We start from the raw sequence: 16551 nt of genomic DNA, 5'->3' as shown, positions 1-16551 counted from the left end.
GGAAGACAAGAAGAGGACATATTCATGACAAGACTTCTCTTTTTGACTTGTTCTGGGCAGACACTGGGCAAAGACATACTTGTAAAACCTAATGGGATTGAAGGATTTCTAGCCGGGTCTAGGTCGCTGCAGGATGCCCAAAAAAGCAGGGACGGGCTGACAGACAGACTCAATAAATTGCTCGCTCGAGACAACGTCAGTAAGATTATCTGATAGAACCAGTGAGGAGATCATGTTAATGTAATTTAAATGACCCGAGTCATGGTGCAGATAATAAAATGGCTCTTCCTCCACAAATTGATACTGATCATATCCTACCTCTGACAGCTTTTGTTTTTCTGCGTCATGCTGGTATCTGACATTAAAGGGCTGATTAACAACCAAACATGAGTTGGAAATAACAAGAAATCAGCTTGTGAAGAGAGAGGCTCTCGTGCCGTATATCTATCTACAAGTGGTAGGCTACAGCCAATACTCCTCACAATTCCTTCAGTTTGGATCTGATTTTAAAATACTTCCCTGCAGGCCCACTTTCAAGCCAACTACCCATGTGTGCTTGTTCAGATTTACATCAATGTTAGAGATACAGCCCGCTCCTCTGATCGCTCCCATCAGAAGGAAGAGAAGTGTGTACACAGAGGATAAACACTATATTTTAAAGGGGAGGCGCAACCAAATAGAAGGGAAAAAACATGTTTATCCCTCTTAGGCCTACTTCTTGTGGTATCTAGAGATCTCCACTGATGTTTTCTGACACCATATTCCACGGAAGAGAATGGCTTTTTTGTTTGTGACGATCAAAGCATTGTCCAAGTTACTGTTGATGATTAATAGACCTCACTGTGGACATTGGTGCATCTAAATAGTTGCTAACAAGACTGTAAATCTACAGCCATGCTAGCATATCTGTAAGGCTGTAACCAACACGTACTTGGTACCTAAGTGAGCTCAATATTAACTTCAGCATGTTGACATGATCAAAATGACAATGTGAACATGCTGATGATGTCTAGCAGCTATAATGTTTACCATGTGCTTTCTCAGTTTAGAGTGTTAGCATGCTAATATTTGCTAATTAGCACTAAACACAGCGGAGGCTGTTGGAAATGTCATACATTTACCAAATTATTTTTAATTTGGAGGAAATTGCTTTTGAGAGTAATTACAATTCATCTGGGGACCATGAATGTCTATTAAATTGCATTGTAATCCATCCAATAGCTGGACAAGTTATTTCAATAAAAAAACGAATGTTAACCTCATGGTGGAACAAAAGAAAAAGCCAGGGTCACCAACGTCCTTGGGATACAAATTCCGGGGACCATGAATGTATATAAATATATATATACTATTAGATGGCTTGCAATGAAATTTGCTACAAAGTAGTAGATCTTTTAGACTGACCAACAGCCAACGTAAAGACGTGACGTGGCTTAGCATGTTTAAAATCCACCAGGACATCAGTATCATCAATCATTTACTATTTTATAGTATATTCTTTTCGAGAACTTGCCACTCAAATCTGATATTTTGATGTAAAGCAGCAGAATTAACATGCATATCAGTGATTAGACTAAATGCCGCCATCCTGAAGCTGTGATTAAGGAGGTGAAATCTATGAGCCTCACTGTCACAAAGAGTAACTAGAACGGGCACTCGGTAGAGCGCATACCTTCGCATATCACAAGATTGGGCATTGAATTATGAACATTTTGGCATTAGTTGCATGCCAATTGGACAAAAATGTACCGCAAAAAGAAGATTTTGACCTTTTCATGACTTTGACCCAATTGATCCCAAAATCTAATCAAATGGTCCCCGGATAATAACCAATCATCCCACCAAATGTCATGCGATTCAAGAAGTGTCTGACCTTTTCATGACATTGACCTTGACTTTTGACCCGATCGATCCCAAAATCTAATCAAATGGTCCCCGGATAATAACCAATCATCACCACCAAATTTCCTGCGATTCGGTTTAATACTTTTTGTGTAACACGCATACAAATAAATAAATAAATACACGGCGATCAAAACATAACCTTCCGCATTTTCAATGCGAAGGTAAATATGACGGATACCCATTTTATTGAAAATATCACATCCAAGGAGATACATTACAACTCTGGCTTAGTTGTGTTGTAAATGGAATGAAATAGAGAACTGATTACGGCAAATGGACTGAGGCTCAATTTTAAAGACAAAAAGTACGTCACCACGTTTGCTGCGTGGCAGGCAGACCTAGAGGTGTGGACTGAGAGGTTGAGCTCATTATCGCACCAGAGGTTCAGATGGCCCCGAGCTTCTGCAACCAAAACAATTGGTGCTGCAGGAGAAAGAATGAGGGAATAATGTTATCAGGATGTTGCTGCAGAGGAGGATGGGGCCCTGCTGAGTTACGCACACTCAGAGGTGGTTAATTGCCTCGCAACATCTCAGTTGAGGGAGCACTTGTCGGTCAATCGCAGTTCAAAGAGTTGGGAGTATGACTGCAATTCAATCAAGTACAAAATGACAGCAGTTTGGCCCTTGACCCATAACTGATTGGAGGCAGGTTTGTCATTCATTAAACATTGTTCATATTGTTCTGGATGTGGCTCTTTTTATTCTTAGGTAATACGGATGGTTATTGTCCACTTCCAGCTGCCAAGTGAATTTAAACCAGCCTTGTCCTGTGTGAGCTTTATGTGTCCAGCTCTATTGTTTTGGATGCAGTGTGAAGCCCATTGAGAGCTGAGGGCAGCAAAGTAGGGTCGCCCATTCTGCTGTGTTGGCTGTGCTCGCTCAGATCTACAGGGGAACTCCATTCCTCGTTAAACGACAAACCGCCACCTGTTCTCATTTCATCTCTCTCGTCCGCGCTGTGCCTCCTGGACCGCTGTTGAAGGGCAGACACCTAGGTGCTCCTTGAGGAATGGAGGCAAGTTTCCCATTCAAAACATTTCACATCCATTTCCTGATGACCGCCACCTGTTCATTCCCCCCCCCCCCCCCCCCCACCTCCACACACACCTCGCTCCTGTGTGAGGGATGGGCAGATTGTTGGGGGATGAGAGTATATTGTCACTGTCACAGGGGGCAAAGAAGAAAAGAAGGTGGGTACCCTGTGTTGCTGGACGGCCCACAAGTTCCAGATGTCACTCTTTTAATGACATAATTATAACCGTCTTACAACTCCCCTTGGTCTTCAGTCTGTACTGGAAACTATGCACATTACACACACAGACACTTAAACAGGCATAGTTCCTGCATATTGTTATGTGCCATTCATATTTATAATGCTGTTTTTCTGAAACATAGTCTGTAGGTAGCTCAGGAAGTTAATTTATATTCCCTCCTGCAGTCAAATAATATGACAAAGAACGGCATGATAGTTGAAATAAAATCATATCTCAATCGGATAAAAAGTGAAGCACGAAAGAGCCTCACAAAAGGATTCATCTTCATGACAGCTTATCAATCACATATCAAACTGGCCAGCTTCTTCTTTGATGAAACCCTGGAGCTGAGGTCATCTGGATCGGACATTTTCTGGTCATTAACCATGCCCACTTCTGAAGAATCCTGAAGTACTTGCTTCTTTCTGAAAGAGAGACTGAGTCTGGTATCTCCGTGTTCACAGTTTGAAACACTTGGTTTGCTCAATTCTATGTGTGCTTGTTGTGGGAGAGACGTTTCTTTTGGAAGAGGACCATGATGAAAGGCGTTTTGATCTGGAGGCATACAGCCCAACAGTGTGAGATACGGAAAGTGGGAGCTACCAAGCTGAATTTCAACAAACATGCACTCCACGAAAACATGGGAAACTGTGAAGAATGATCACAATGAATACCACGATGAACTGTTGTTTCACTGGAGACCTGATAATGATGAAGGTGCTCCCTTCTCTAACAGGGCTAATTGGGGTTCAGAGGCATCTAATGCATGATAGATGGAGAAGGAGAGGGTCTCAGTGGTGTATGGCACGAGATCACAAGCATTAATAGAGCTGAACCTTTCACTCTGGGCTGAAAGACATCTGTTGTCAGCAGGTGACCTCGGCTGTATCATTACCAGCTAGACCCACCGATGTTTTCCTGGCGTGACAATTTAAAGCAATATATATGTTTGCTGGCAAATTCAAGCTGTCAACATTATCCCTGTTTGTACGTGAAAAATGGGTACACCATGCAGCGCACCAGATGGCAGGAATGGATCATAAATCTGGGACAGCAGACATTTGATGGATGGATTCTCCAGAGTAAACAGTTTCAAACTAAGAACCACACTGAGAAGAAATTTGCTCACAAATGAGCACTTTTGTGTCGACATTATGCACTGAAAGACGCTGTTTTTGACTATTCATGTGTTTAATTTACAGGCACAATACAGAATCCAAATGGGAACAAGCAGCAGTCACACCACTAAAAATCAAAAAGCAGAAGATTGGATTCTGCTATTACTCCCAGATTGATTGTTTTTAATAGAAGGATTAATATTATTCAAGAAGGTCAGATGTCTCCAGGACTCAATAGTATAATCCATATTTTCACAGTAACAATACATCAAATTACAATGCAAACAGGAATCGTTGTGATACATCTCCAGAGTTAATCCCTACATCTGCAGCTCCTTTTAGTTTATTGAGCTTCATAACAAGTTTCATCTTATTGTTAAGATGTCTGACCCACAACTTCCCTTTGTGGTTTACGGTGAGTACTCTCCTGAAGTCTTTTTCTGCCGCAGGTTTTCAGCAATGAAGAAAAAAAGCTTTTAAAAACCACTGCACACTTTGGCCTGCCCAGACCTTTGGAGCAATTTGTATTAATAAACCTCATTCATACAACACTTTTCAAAAGAGTTATAAAGTGCTGTACATGGTTGAAATGAGACCGCAACGAAATTTAATCAGATAACTATAACACAGATTCAAATGGGGGAAAAAACACCCCAATGTAATATGAGAAACAGAAAGCAGCTTTTTTTAGATAAAATGATGTGTTTTCATGAATAAGTGATACTGATACTACCGATTCAAATACTGCAACGGTCTGGTTTAGCTTGCGTTTCCTTATTTGGCAGCTAAAGTTACAGTTACATAAATACAATTAGATGAGAAGATCTTACCCGTCCATGCCTGAAATTATAAATATGAAGCTGTAGCAGGTTAGCTTAGCTTACCATGGAGACTGAAAATGAGGGCAAACAGACAGCATGACTCTCTACAAAGGTAACACAATATAAATATGATCACTTCTTAAGTATCTAATAAACACAATATGTGTTGTATGTTTAGTTTGTTCAAAAGAAATGTCAAAACAGAAGTGTAATATGTAAACAGGGTTTTATTGGGCGCTATGTGTCTTGTTAGCACAGCCGGGTTCAGGAACTTCCTAAAGTCCTGTTGTCTCCCTACAAAACCACAACTTGTTGTTTTTACACTTGGATTCTAATGAATAAATAATTTGATGTAACGTTTGGATAGAGCCAGGCGAGATGATTCAACCTGTTTCTTTATTACCTGTGCTAACTGGCGGCAGCTTCATAATTAAGGGACTAAACCACCTCTTGGCAAGAAAGTCTGTTGATATTTCACAAAATGTTTCAAAAGCAATCTCGTAAAACCCAACACTACCTTGATGCAATTTCCATATTCAAATTACTCTTTCCAAAACTCACATTTCAGTATATAATAGCTAGAAATACTGTTTTTGTTTTTTTGCATTACAACGTGCACACAAACACAGTGCTGAGCAGACCATTTCCATATATGGGCCACATGAGTTAGTGGATTCATTAATTGTGCCACAACTTCCAGTTTTTCAGGTCTTATTAATTGCAAAAAAAATCAGGAAGGGTCTCTTATAAAAGAGCATTCCTAAATCCCAGTTATTATTTTGTTATTACCGTGGTTTGAGGAAGAAAATAAAGTATTTGTGTTTTGTAATATATTTCCTCTCCATATATTTGGATGCCAGGCCAAACCGTACATGTCACATTCAAGATCATGAATCATTAATGAGATTTAAACTGAGGTGGAAAAATATACTGGAATTTCTGTTGATTTTTATCAAGATATTCCCGCTTGCTGAAACAGCAGCAGATTTGACATTTTTGTCATCTGACAACTTCCCTTCAAAGACGAGGGATTCTTAAGCCGGCAACATCCTGGGTACGAAGAGGCAGAGAGAGCCGGCTGAATATCACAATGTTTGCCGATTCAACCCTGCTGAGAAGGCGTGCCACGTCTTGACAAGTTGCACTCTCCAAGCAAAATAGAATCTCTTCCACTTAATTCAGAGTATAAACAGTTTGAAAAGATGCAAATTTAAAAAGAAAACGGGGGAGGGGGGAGTAACAGCGGAAGGCGGAGACAAGTCCTTTTATGACAGCGGCTTCTCCATGTGACATGCGACCACCAGTCTGTGCCATGAATAAATCATCCTGAACCGGGCCGAGTAAACAGTTGTGTATCTTCACCTCGGATGCCTGGAGAGGCCTGTCACACACAGTCGTTAACAAAGCCTACCTCCTCATCATGATGCAGACCGTATTTCAGCAAACCTGACACCCATTACTCCCCCCCCATCTTCTCCTCCCTCCTCTTCAACGCAGGAACTCACCCGTGTTTCTCCAGACGACTAAAAGGGAAGTTAAAGCGAGGCTGGTGACAATGCTGCTAATCTCCCCCCAGAGCCTCCCCTTCACTCGGCTGCATTTAGAGAATGCACCAAATGGTCTCTGCAAATTAGGCAACCAGTGCTCTGGAACGAGCTGCCAATTTGTACCCACTGTGGAGAGAGAATCATTGAGTGGTTTTATCTATGAACACAACTCCAAGCATGATCAGGCTGGTGTCAAGAGCACCAGTGTCTCCAAGACATGGCATGATCTGACCTCTTCATGCAAGGGGCTCAATCTAGTCCAATGACAGTCATGTGTTCACAAAAACATTTCATGTGAGAAACACTTCACAAAGTGTACAAGGATTATATATATTTTTTGGAATATAGTTTTTTTTATTTATAATTTATAATTGGCAGATACAAAAAACTCTTGAACTGTATCCAAAGTGTGCAATAAATCACTGTTGATTTAAAAAAAAAAAAAATACAAAAAGACCGTCTACTTTGGAAAGTCGACAGTTGACAACCAATGTAAACTGGAGTGAACTGGTAATTCTACAAAGGGTTTGCTAATCGCTACTAATGCTCTTTTAACCGACTACTGTTGTTAAATCTGCTTTGCTCTCCCAAGAGTAAAACCAAAGTCAATATGTTGACATACATCTACATTGGTGACATTCTATTTCCCCGTTGTTAAATACAAGAAAGGCAATCATATCCGTAAGCAGCACAAATGTGTAAAAACACATTAAAATGAAATACGAGTTTACAAATTGTACCAAGATGTTCATGTGAGAGAGCGTAAACAAAGAAAGTAAGGGGGCCATTCTAAAACATAGTGTTGTAAACAATCACCTTCACTCACGGAGAAAAAAGAAAACGGAGCTTGTTAAGTGCTAAACAGCGGTTATTAATTCAAAATGCTTTAGCAGTCTGAACAAGCATCAACTTCTGGAATCAAACATTGAAGGCAATAATGCTTAATGATTAACTAAATTGGTATTGAAATGTCACAGCAGCAACACCTCGTGAAACTGGCTCCTGCTCGGCAAAATCTGGTGACACATTGTACATTAAAATGGAAATGCAATTAAAAGAACATTGTATTTAAAACAAATCTAACATTTTACTTTCACATTTCAACTGAAACAAATACACACCCCAAAACAAAATTTAAAATGTACATCCACATTCTTGCCATGATCCGACTCCTTGACAGCCCATGAGCATTAGCAGAGGCGTTGATATGATGCGGGTGCCTTCCCCTTTATATCCCACAGATATGACAAAAACAAAACAATCTGGTTTCAATCTAAACAGTTATATGAACACATAAGGACAAATGTGTGACTTTAACTCTTTTTTTCAAACTGCCATCTGAAGGAGAACTCCAGGCAGGAGAGGACCCAAGCATGACAACAGAGAATATTCAAGTGCAAAAATGTGACAACGTTGTTCTTATGATTCTCATGCTTTCTGAAACTGGTCTGCAGGCAGATCAGATGGAGGCCTCAAACAAGCGTACATTCCTTTTGTACAGCCCCATCCCCCAGATGGCAAATGTCACTAAATAAACTCACATAAGGATTCAAAAAAGAAAATACATTTCTTGTACAGAGAATGTCCAGCCAATGTTTGTGACAGAAAAGTGTCGCTCTACACAGCCAAACACACAACCTAGATCCTTCATTCCTATACAACTCAAAGGCTTAAGCCTTAAGATGCTAAGTCTTTAAACATGCAACACCATTCAAAGTTCCTATCTATTTTCTGCTGTGCTAGATTCATGGTAACATCCTCAGACACCGACATTTCCAGATAACTAAAACTAGAACTATGCGCTAACGACCTACCAAAGCGGTCTGAGACCACTTTCCAAATACTTTTTAAAGGACACTGATGTCAAAGAAGCTGCTCATTCATAATGTGAAAACACAATTCCCTGTCAAAGTATCCATATAAAGCACTTGCGTAGCTTACTGTGTGCTCTTCCCTTTACTCTGGCACAAGCAGCCAAGTAGAGACAACGTGTGGGAGAGTGCAGCTCTGTGGGGACAATGTGAAGAAGCGATGGTGAAATGTTAGTGTTTTGCAAATGTCCTTGAAACCTAAATGACACTAATGGTGCCATGCAGCTGTGATGCAACGTGTGTCATGTGCCGAGACCCTGGCAACCCCCCCGTATGGCAAGGAGGACTTAACCAAATCCTTTTACCTCAGCTCACACATTCTCTGGGCTGCTTTTGATCTGGGTCCAGCTCATTACAACTGACTCGATGTCTGTTGGTCAGCTGTAGGAAAACTTAGGGGCATTTTCTTTACTGGCAAGCGGCCTGCGGTAAATGTAATTGTGCATTAAACAGCTTTTTGCTCAGTTACGCTTAAACAGACTTTAACCGGGACATCCCCTCTCATTCAGAGTAACTCTACGTTGCCCTTAATTGGCCGTTGTTACTACATGCAGAACAAGCATTACAGATAGTGACTAAGTTAGGCCTGAGCTGCGGTGCAGTTGTTGTCACATTCCTAATGCAGAAAGATTTAACGATTAAGGGTAATACTTCAAAAAGGTTTATACATCATCTTGATGCCGGTTTACAAACGGCACATTATAATCTAGCATCGTCAGTACCTTCAGGCTTGCACGTTATATAAAGGCTACATGCAGCCATACTATTTAAAGTTACTTCTCTTACCAAACTGTTTAAAGCCTTCTCACAGATCAGCACATTTTGGGCATCTTTTGCAGCATGTTTATTTTGTGGGCCTGGTTTTTTTTATTGATATCGTTTTGTGGTTAGTGTTTCATCGTTTGTTCGACCAATAAGCATCCATGTCTATTATTGTCCAAGTTTATACAAATGAAAGCCAGAAACATGACAATATAAAGGCTGCACCAGGCTGAAGCACAACTGTATTTGAAGAAAGACGGTTGTAACTCAAGTCAGCGACTGCCTGAGGAAGAAACTGCATCCACTGGACAAGTTTGTAAGTTAGAAAAAAATCAAGAAACTCATAGATTGATCATCATCAGTTGATGAAGCTTTCCCTTGCTATTTGACAAATTGCATACTATGAATGCAAAATTATGTTCTAATTTGTAATTTGGACATGTGGAAAAACATGGCTCATGTTTCACAATTTGACAAGTAATAAAAAAAGCAAAAGATGATCAAAATAGGTCGGTCTGCAGAAAAGTTGACATTTGATTTTAACATTTTCATTTTAGCAATAATTTTTTCTCTTTTAAAAGTACAATTTGGTGAATGATAATCAAATTAATTTTGAAATTCAGATTTCAATTTTTTTCTCTACAGGCTCAACTTTAAAGGGGATGGTTACTCTTGGAAAATCTGCTCTACTTGCACAGCTGGATGTTACACGACAACACTAATGTCTGCACAGCAAAGACAATTTGGCTGTATCCCTATTCTATACTTCTGCAATAGATTATGTGCTAGCCTATGTTTCTGGAAGGAGAGCCTCCTAAAACCAGCAGAAAAAAAACATGGAATGGAGGACTTAACAGTGACAGAGTCACCTGGACACAAATCAAGAGCCACCAGAACCAATCATCTCTAAACTGTGGTTGTCTGTAAACCTGGTTTAAATCTCTTAACTGAACACAAAAGTGCAAATTGCTACCACTGTCTTATCTGTGTCTTCAGTAGTGCTTCTCTTGCAGATAATCTTTCATTTTGTTAGGCAAGGGCAGTTTCTGGATCAGATCTATCCGTGTGTATTGTCTAATGACAAAGCGACAGAGATACTGCAGGGAGCGCACTTGCATAAACCGAGATACTGGGTTGGTTAGTCGGACAGGGTAGGTTGCAGACCCTGGTAAGCGAGATCTGGAATAGCAAAAAGCTCCATGCTCTGAGTCTCTGATAGAGTATTCGATTAAGTCGACGATGGATGTGTGCCCCTCCACGTCAGGCTGCTCATAGAAGCTGAAGCGTCCATTGGAGTGTTCAATGCGTGTGTGGAGGGTTTTGCCCTGTGACCTGAAACTCAGGCTGAGCAGGTACCTGTCATCTGAGCTGTCTCTGACCAGGAATGAGCCATCAGCCAAGTTGACCAGCTTTTCTTCTGCCTCCCAGCGTGTGATGGGGCCCCAGTACCAGCCCTGCCTCGCCAGCTTCTTCAGCTCCTCCGTCAGACTGGTGACGACCATGGGCCCGCTGCTCTGCACTGATTCGTACACCCGACTGACCCCAGGAGCTGAATTTGGGTCAAAGTTGAGGTGGTGTCTTACCCTCTCAGCTACCTGGCTGTCCAAAGAGCTGAACCCTGAAAAAGACCTTGGAATACGGCCATTACTCATCAAGGGCGGCAGGAGTGGAAAGAGGGGAGGTGGGACCTCGACTCGAGAACTTTGGAGCATCACACCAGCGGAACCAATGAAAAGACTATTAACTGAGGTTTCCATGAAAAGATCTGGAGGCATCCCACAAACCAGTTCATGTTCCTCCTGTCCCTGGTCTGTGTGGAGGGACGCATTGTCTGCTTCAGTCACCACCTCCATAGGAGAGGAGCTATTCAGGCAGAAAGAGTGGGACCCTTCTGGGTACATTCCCTCATCTAAAGGCATTGTGTACTGGATGTAGTCCTGGGGAGTCAACCCCAGCACCACAGGCACATCATTTTCATCGATATCTAGATGCAGCGCCCCGTTTTGTGGCTGTTGAATATTCTTTAAGGATTCTGCTTGGGCCTGAAAGAGCCCTTCCATTTGAAAATCATGAAATTCTTTCCGGACACCATTTAAGTTGGGACTTGGGCTGGGAGAGTGAACCATGGCTTTAACTTTTACCTCCATCTTGACGCACGCTTCATCAGAGTTAACGGAGCGCAGAGGCCACGGTGAAGGGCTATAATGGTGACTACGTAGGGACACAGATCTAAGGGGTCTCTGTGCTTTCACCTCATTGAAGCTCATGGGCACAGAAGAGGATGAGAAGGTATCATCATCATCCACTGAGCCAATGGCAGAGGAACTGCCTTTTACTTTTGCCTTCTGCTTAGCAGACAGTCTCCTTTTTAGTGATCCCATCAGGCTCTCACTCTTTGAGCGGCTCTTATTCTGGCCTCCTTTGTCCTCTTCACAACCAAGGTCACACCCAGATAGCTCTTTGGTGTAGCAGCCCCCAAAAAGTGACTCTTCCTTTGAAAAATCCGTTGTCACTGAAGGTTGCTGGAGCATGACAAAGTCTCCCTCCTCTTTGCCCTTTATGCTTAGGGACTTGCGGATGGTCTTAAGGCTTATCTTCTTCATTCTGACAGGCCCTCCAAAGTGGGGGCATGGGTTGGCTCTCCTGGTATCCTGATGAAAGTATTATCCACAGTGTCCCCCCATCAGGCCACACAAAACAAGTCATGCATACAGTGGAGCCATTAAACCCTGTAGAAAGAACAAACACAAAATATTATAGATATTAAATTATAATAATTTGTATCATGTATTCAACTAAAAATATTTAATTTACAAAACAGTACAGCACATTACAATTCATTAGAACAATACTTTCTCAGACAAACACTGAAAAACATAGAAACATTACTTTTTTCTCTCCACATAAGACAGAATAACGCAGCAACCTGAAAATGTTTCGCATTTTAGCTTGAAGTTGAAGAGATTACTCAATTATTTACTTTATTATTGTTTCAGCTGTAAAATCTAACCTCAGCACTATATATTTGTAATAAAATCAATGAATATACGTGCCATACCTAATGTCTGGTTACAAATCCTTTGTTTCATCGCCTGTTTGAAGTCTACGATCAACACACATTAAAAGATGCTTATTACTTTCCCAGGTCATATTCTGCTGGGCTCGTGCTGCTGCCACTGTTTGCCCTTAAAACTCCTTGGTTGTTTTGGCTGTGTTTTAGGATCACTGGCCTGCAGCATTGTTTACTATGGAACATAGTCATCATCCAGCCTTCAGCCTGTTCACCCCGCTGCCTTCTGGAAGGCGGTACCGTAGCATCCGGTCTCGCACACAGAGACTGGAGAACAGTTTCTTCCCGAGAGCCATCAGGCTGCTCAATGGACACTGACACACGATCGACACTTTTGCACTCGACACTTTTGCACTCGACACTTTACACTCGTCACTTTACATACACTGTCACTTTCAGCCTGTACTTACACTACACTTTCTATTGCACTACCTGCTTTCACTACCTGCTACTCCCATTTGTCTGTAGTTTAGTTATGTGTATTATATGTTAGTATTATGTTCAGAGTTCTTGTACAGTGTGTATGTCATGTTATATTATGTTCGGCTATGATAGTTGTTGTGTGGTGCCTTGTCCTAAGAATTTCAGTGCCCAGTCTGACCCTGTGTCATTCTGTGTATCTGACAATAAAAGACTTGACTTGACTACTAACAGCCTCATAACGAAAAGCCAGGAATTATACGACAGTCAGTCTGACATTTAAAATCTAATTTGCCAGGCTGTACAGCCAAATAATAGAACATATATCCCAGTTCCAATTGGTATTGGTTTTATTTGTCATTGACTAGAGTACAGGTACAAAAGCAACGAAATTGCAAGAAAGGGTGGATGGAAGATTACAGCATAACATGAGGGAAGAGAGGCGAGAGAAAAAAAATTGGCAATGCAATTCTGTAATGTAATCCATTATTATATGAAAATAATGTATTACAAAATGTATCCAAAGACATGTGCCACTCAGATGAGAGCTAAACAAAGCTGCTTGATATCAAGACAGCTGCAATCTGATTACTCACCATTATGTGCAGGAAAATGGTGACTCAGTTGGATGGGTCAAGTTCCACTTCCACCACCTTTCATTTGATGCTATGAAAAACAAAGCCAGTTCATTTGAGAAGTGTCTGTTTTACACTTGATATTGTAATAACACATAATATGAAATACAATATATATATATAACACAAACAGTATGTATAAGTAAAGTCAACGTTAGCGAGGTATGTCTTAACCTGGCAAGGCCTACCGTCACAACAGCATGCCTTTAGCTTAGCTACGCATGTCGGTTTGTGACTTTAATGACAATATTCTGACACTGTCTGCACAACTACGATATAATAAGCAGCTAACGTTACACTTTAAACACTAAGACCGCGAGAAACGATACAAATTGTCATTTTAACAGATATTGGCTTGCTTATATGCTAACGTAAAATAGCTAACATGCAGTTAACTAGGTTAGTTTGTTAGCATGGCTACTTTACAGGCAATCTGTAAACATGTAACGTTAAATAGATATATAGCTGTTAGATATATATGCACATTATAATAAGCTCCTACCCGTTCACTTCTGCGTGTCGCACAAAGCCAAATAAGCCAGAAGGGATGGCATCTCTCTTGCACAACACGTTCATGAAAGGTTCGCTTCTTCACAACTGTTGGCTAACGTTAGCTTTGGCTAATATCAGCTACACAAGTCAATCAGCTTTATGAGCGTTTGCTCACGAAAACATTACCGCCAGCCTCCATCAGTCAACTACTGCCAAAGCGAGAGTGTATCGCGTTATTGTGGCCGAGCTTGGTTCTTCTCTAAACGTGTCCATGTCCGACTGGAATGACACAGTAAGGTGACATCTTTCCGTCTAGGCTGGCTAACACTTTGTAGCTGACGGCCTCTTCCTTTCTTCCTTTGTTGCCTGTTGAATTGTGGGAGCAGAATGAGATGCAGCGAATCAGCAGCGACAGCCGGTGTTGACGTCCCAGAGGCAGAGCAACACAAGCGTACACACCGTGTATATTGTTTTAACGAAATAAATGGGGGGTGGAGGGGGAATACAAAATGATCTTACCAAAGCATTACAACATATTTTCACTTATTCTGTAAATTATTTGATTTATAATCAAAAAACAGACCTGATATGTGACGTGCTTTTTTCATGTCAAATAATGACCTGTGGTTGGAATGTTGTTTTGTAATTAATGTGATAATCAGGAAGATTTTCACTGAAATAAATATATGCTAAATCTAACTCTGTAGGAGTAACACAATGCTGATTGAACCAATTGCAATATGTATATCTTTGCAGCATTACAAACTGGGTGTCAAAAATTCTGTATTACCGTTTTCTTTATTTTTCGCCACACAAAAAATAGAACTATTAACACGATTGTGAAAAATAGCATGCAAGTATGGGAAATAAAAGAATTCTAAGCACAATTCCAATTTGTTACCACACAAACAGACATATTAAATCAACTAGGGCTTAAATCCCATGAAGCTCAAGGTTTTAGAGTGGTGGATTGACATTCACCCTTGCCCAAATAGCCCACCACTGGATGCTATTGAGAAAAGCCTTTCACTATCCACAATGGGGCTACTTAGTTGCAATAGGATAGGAATAGAATTCAATTCAAGTCACTTTATTTTATTTTATTTTGTATAGCCTAAAATCACAAAATACACATTTGCATCACAGGGTTTTACAATCTGTACACATACGACATCCTTGTCCCAGGACCTCACATTGGAACAGGAAAAACTCCCAGAAAAAAGGGAAGAAACCTTCAAGAGAGCAACAGAGGAGGATCTCTCTCCCTGGATGGACAGAAGCAATAGATGTCATATGTACAGAATGGACAGCATTACAGAGATACAACACATTCAATGAATGAAAAAAATGTATGAATAATTAGTAGGCATGGAACACAATCCAGATTTCCACAATCCATGAAACAGAGGAGGGGGCATCCGCAGCACCATGGCAGGAGACAGGGCCACAGAGGAAGGCAACCGGCCCCTATAGGCATGAGGCATCGCGAAAGAGGCCAAACTAATGAAGTAGGAGGCACAGAAAAGTAAAGAGGGCCATTGGGCAGGAGGCCAGGCCCAGGCCAGGGTCTGGATGCAGATAGAAGGGGCAAGGAGTCAGGACCCTGGACCAGCTTCAGACACAGCTAAGTCCAATGGACCCTATGAGACGTGAAGTCACAAAGACTCTGGGGAGGAAGTAGAGTTAGTGACATGAGGAAGTGGTTGTGCAGGGCAGCTGCCAGGCATGGAGCAATGTGTTGCAAACGCCATGCATGTTCTGTGAACATCTGTGAAAAAGGGTTATTGAGTTAGGATATTATATTGGATTACATTACATGTCATTTAGCAGACGCTTTTATCCAAAGTGACTTACAATAAGTGCATCAACCAAGAGTTCAAACTAAGAACAACAAGAATACAGAAAGTAACATTTCCTCAACATAACATATAAATTGAACATAAAGACATATGGCTTAAAACAGTGGCTGACACTATAGTGCTGTATTGATGGACGAAGCAGAGGCTGTTAAGATGTCTCACTAAATATCAATCCAAGAATATTCAATAGGTCAGATATTGGTAAAATAAAAACTCAATAAAACAGAACACAGATTCCTAATTGACCTAAATCACCAATATGTATTACAGTCTTTAATTTAAAATGTCTTGTCTTTTTTTTAAAGAAGATATTTATGAAAATATGACTATTTTCAATAGCTATTCATTAATATATTTAATATTCAGTTTGTTTTGTTTCACCAAGTTCTGTAAAGACTTTGTATAAACCATGTTTATGAAGATATTTAAAAGTAGTCTATTTAAAATGAAAGGTAATGGCTGAAACATGTTATGTGTTAGTTTATTTTAGAGCAAATAATGTGCAAATAATAGCTTGTTTGCTTGCTAGTCACACCTTACAGTTTTTGTAACTTTCCTCCAGTGCAATAATCAGGGATCCAATCAGGCATCCACTAGATCAGAAAACTGTAAATATCAACCACTACTTTGATTTCCCTAAAGCTCACTGTGTTTAGCCTTTATACTGAATGTCTTCCTAATTTGTATTCCAGAAACATCAAGTTGGCTCTCCAAGTATTTTAAGTATTTAATACAGCTACTAAAACTTGAACTCTGAAATGATACATTGGTTGCCTAATTAGTGTCAGTATTGTTT

General features: G+C 40.6%; 1 protein-coding gene across 1 annotated transcript; it reads right to left on the bottom strand.

Moving 5' to 3' along the window:
* Positions 1–6970: 6970 nt before the first annotated feature.
* On the bottom strand, positions 6971–14230 carry LOC130206299 (suppressor of cytokine signaling 6). The gene is made up of 3 exons (XM_056434206.1): positions 13907–14230; positions 13366–13435; positions 6971–12008 (listed from the first exon to the last, which is right to left on the bottom strand). The coding sequence occupies exon 3, from the start codon at positions 11880–11882 to the stop codon at positions 10272–10274; it is 1611 nt and encodes a 536-aa protein (XP_056290181.1). The 5' UTR covers positions 11883–12008; positions 13366–13435; positions 13907–14230; the 3' UTR covers positions 6971–10271.
* Positions 14231–16551: the final 2321 nt, after the last annotated feature.

The sequence above is a fragment of the Pseudoliparis swirei genome, chromosome 16, assembly GCF_029220125.1.
Source record: "Pseudoliparis swirei isolate HS2019 ecotype Mariana Trench chromosome 16, NWPU_hadal_v1, whole genome shotgun sequence".
Classification (NCBI taxonomy): Eukaryota; Metazoa; Chordata; class Actinopteri; order Perciformes; family Liparidae; genus Pseudoliparis; species Pseudoliparis swirei.
The sequence above is the reverse complement of the archived record's forward strand: the minus strand, read 5'-3'. Positions and strand labels throughout refer to the sequence as shown.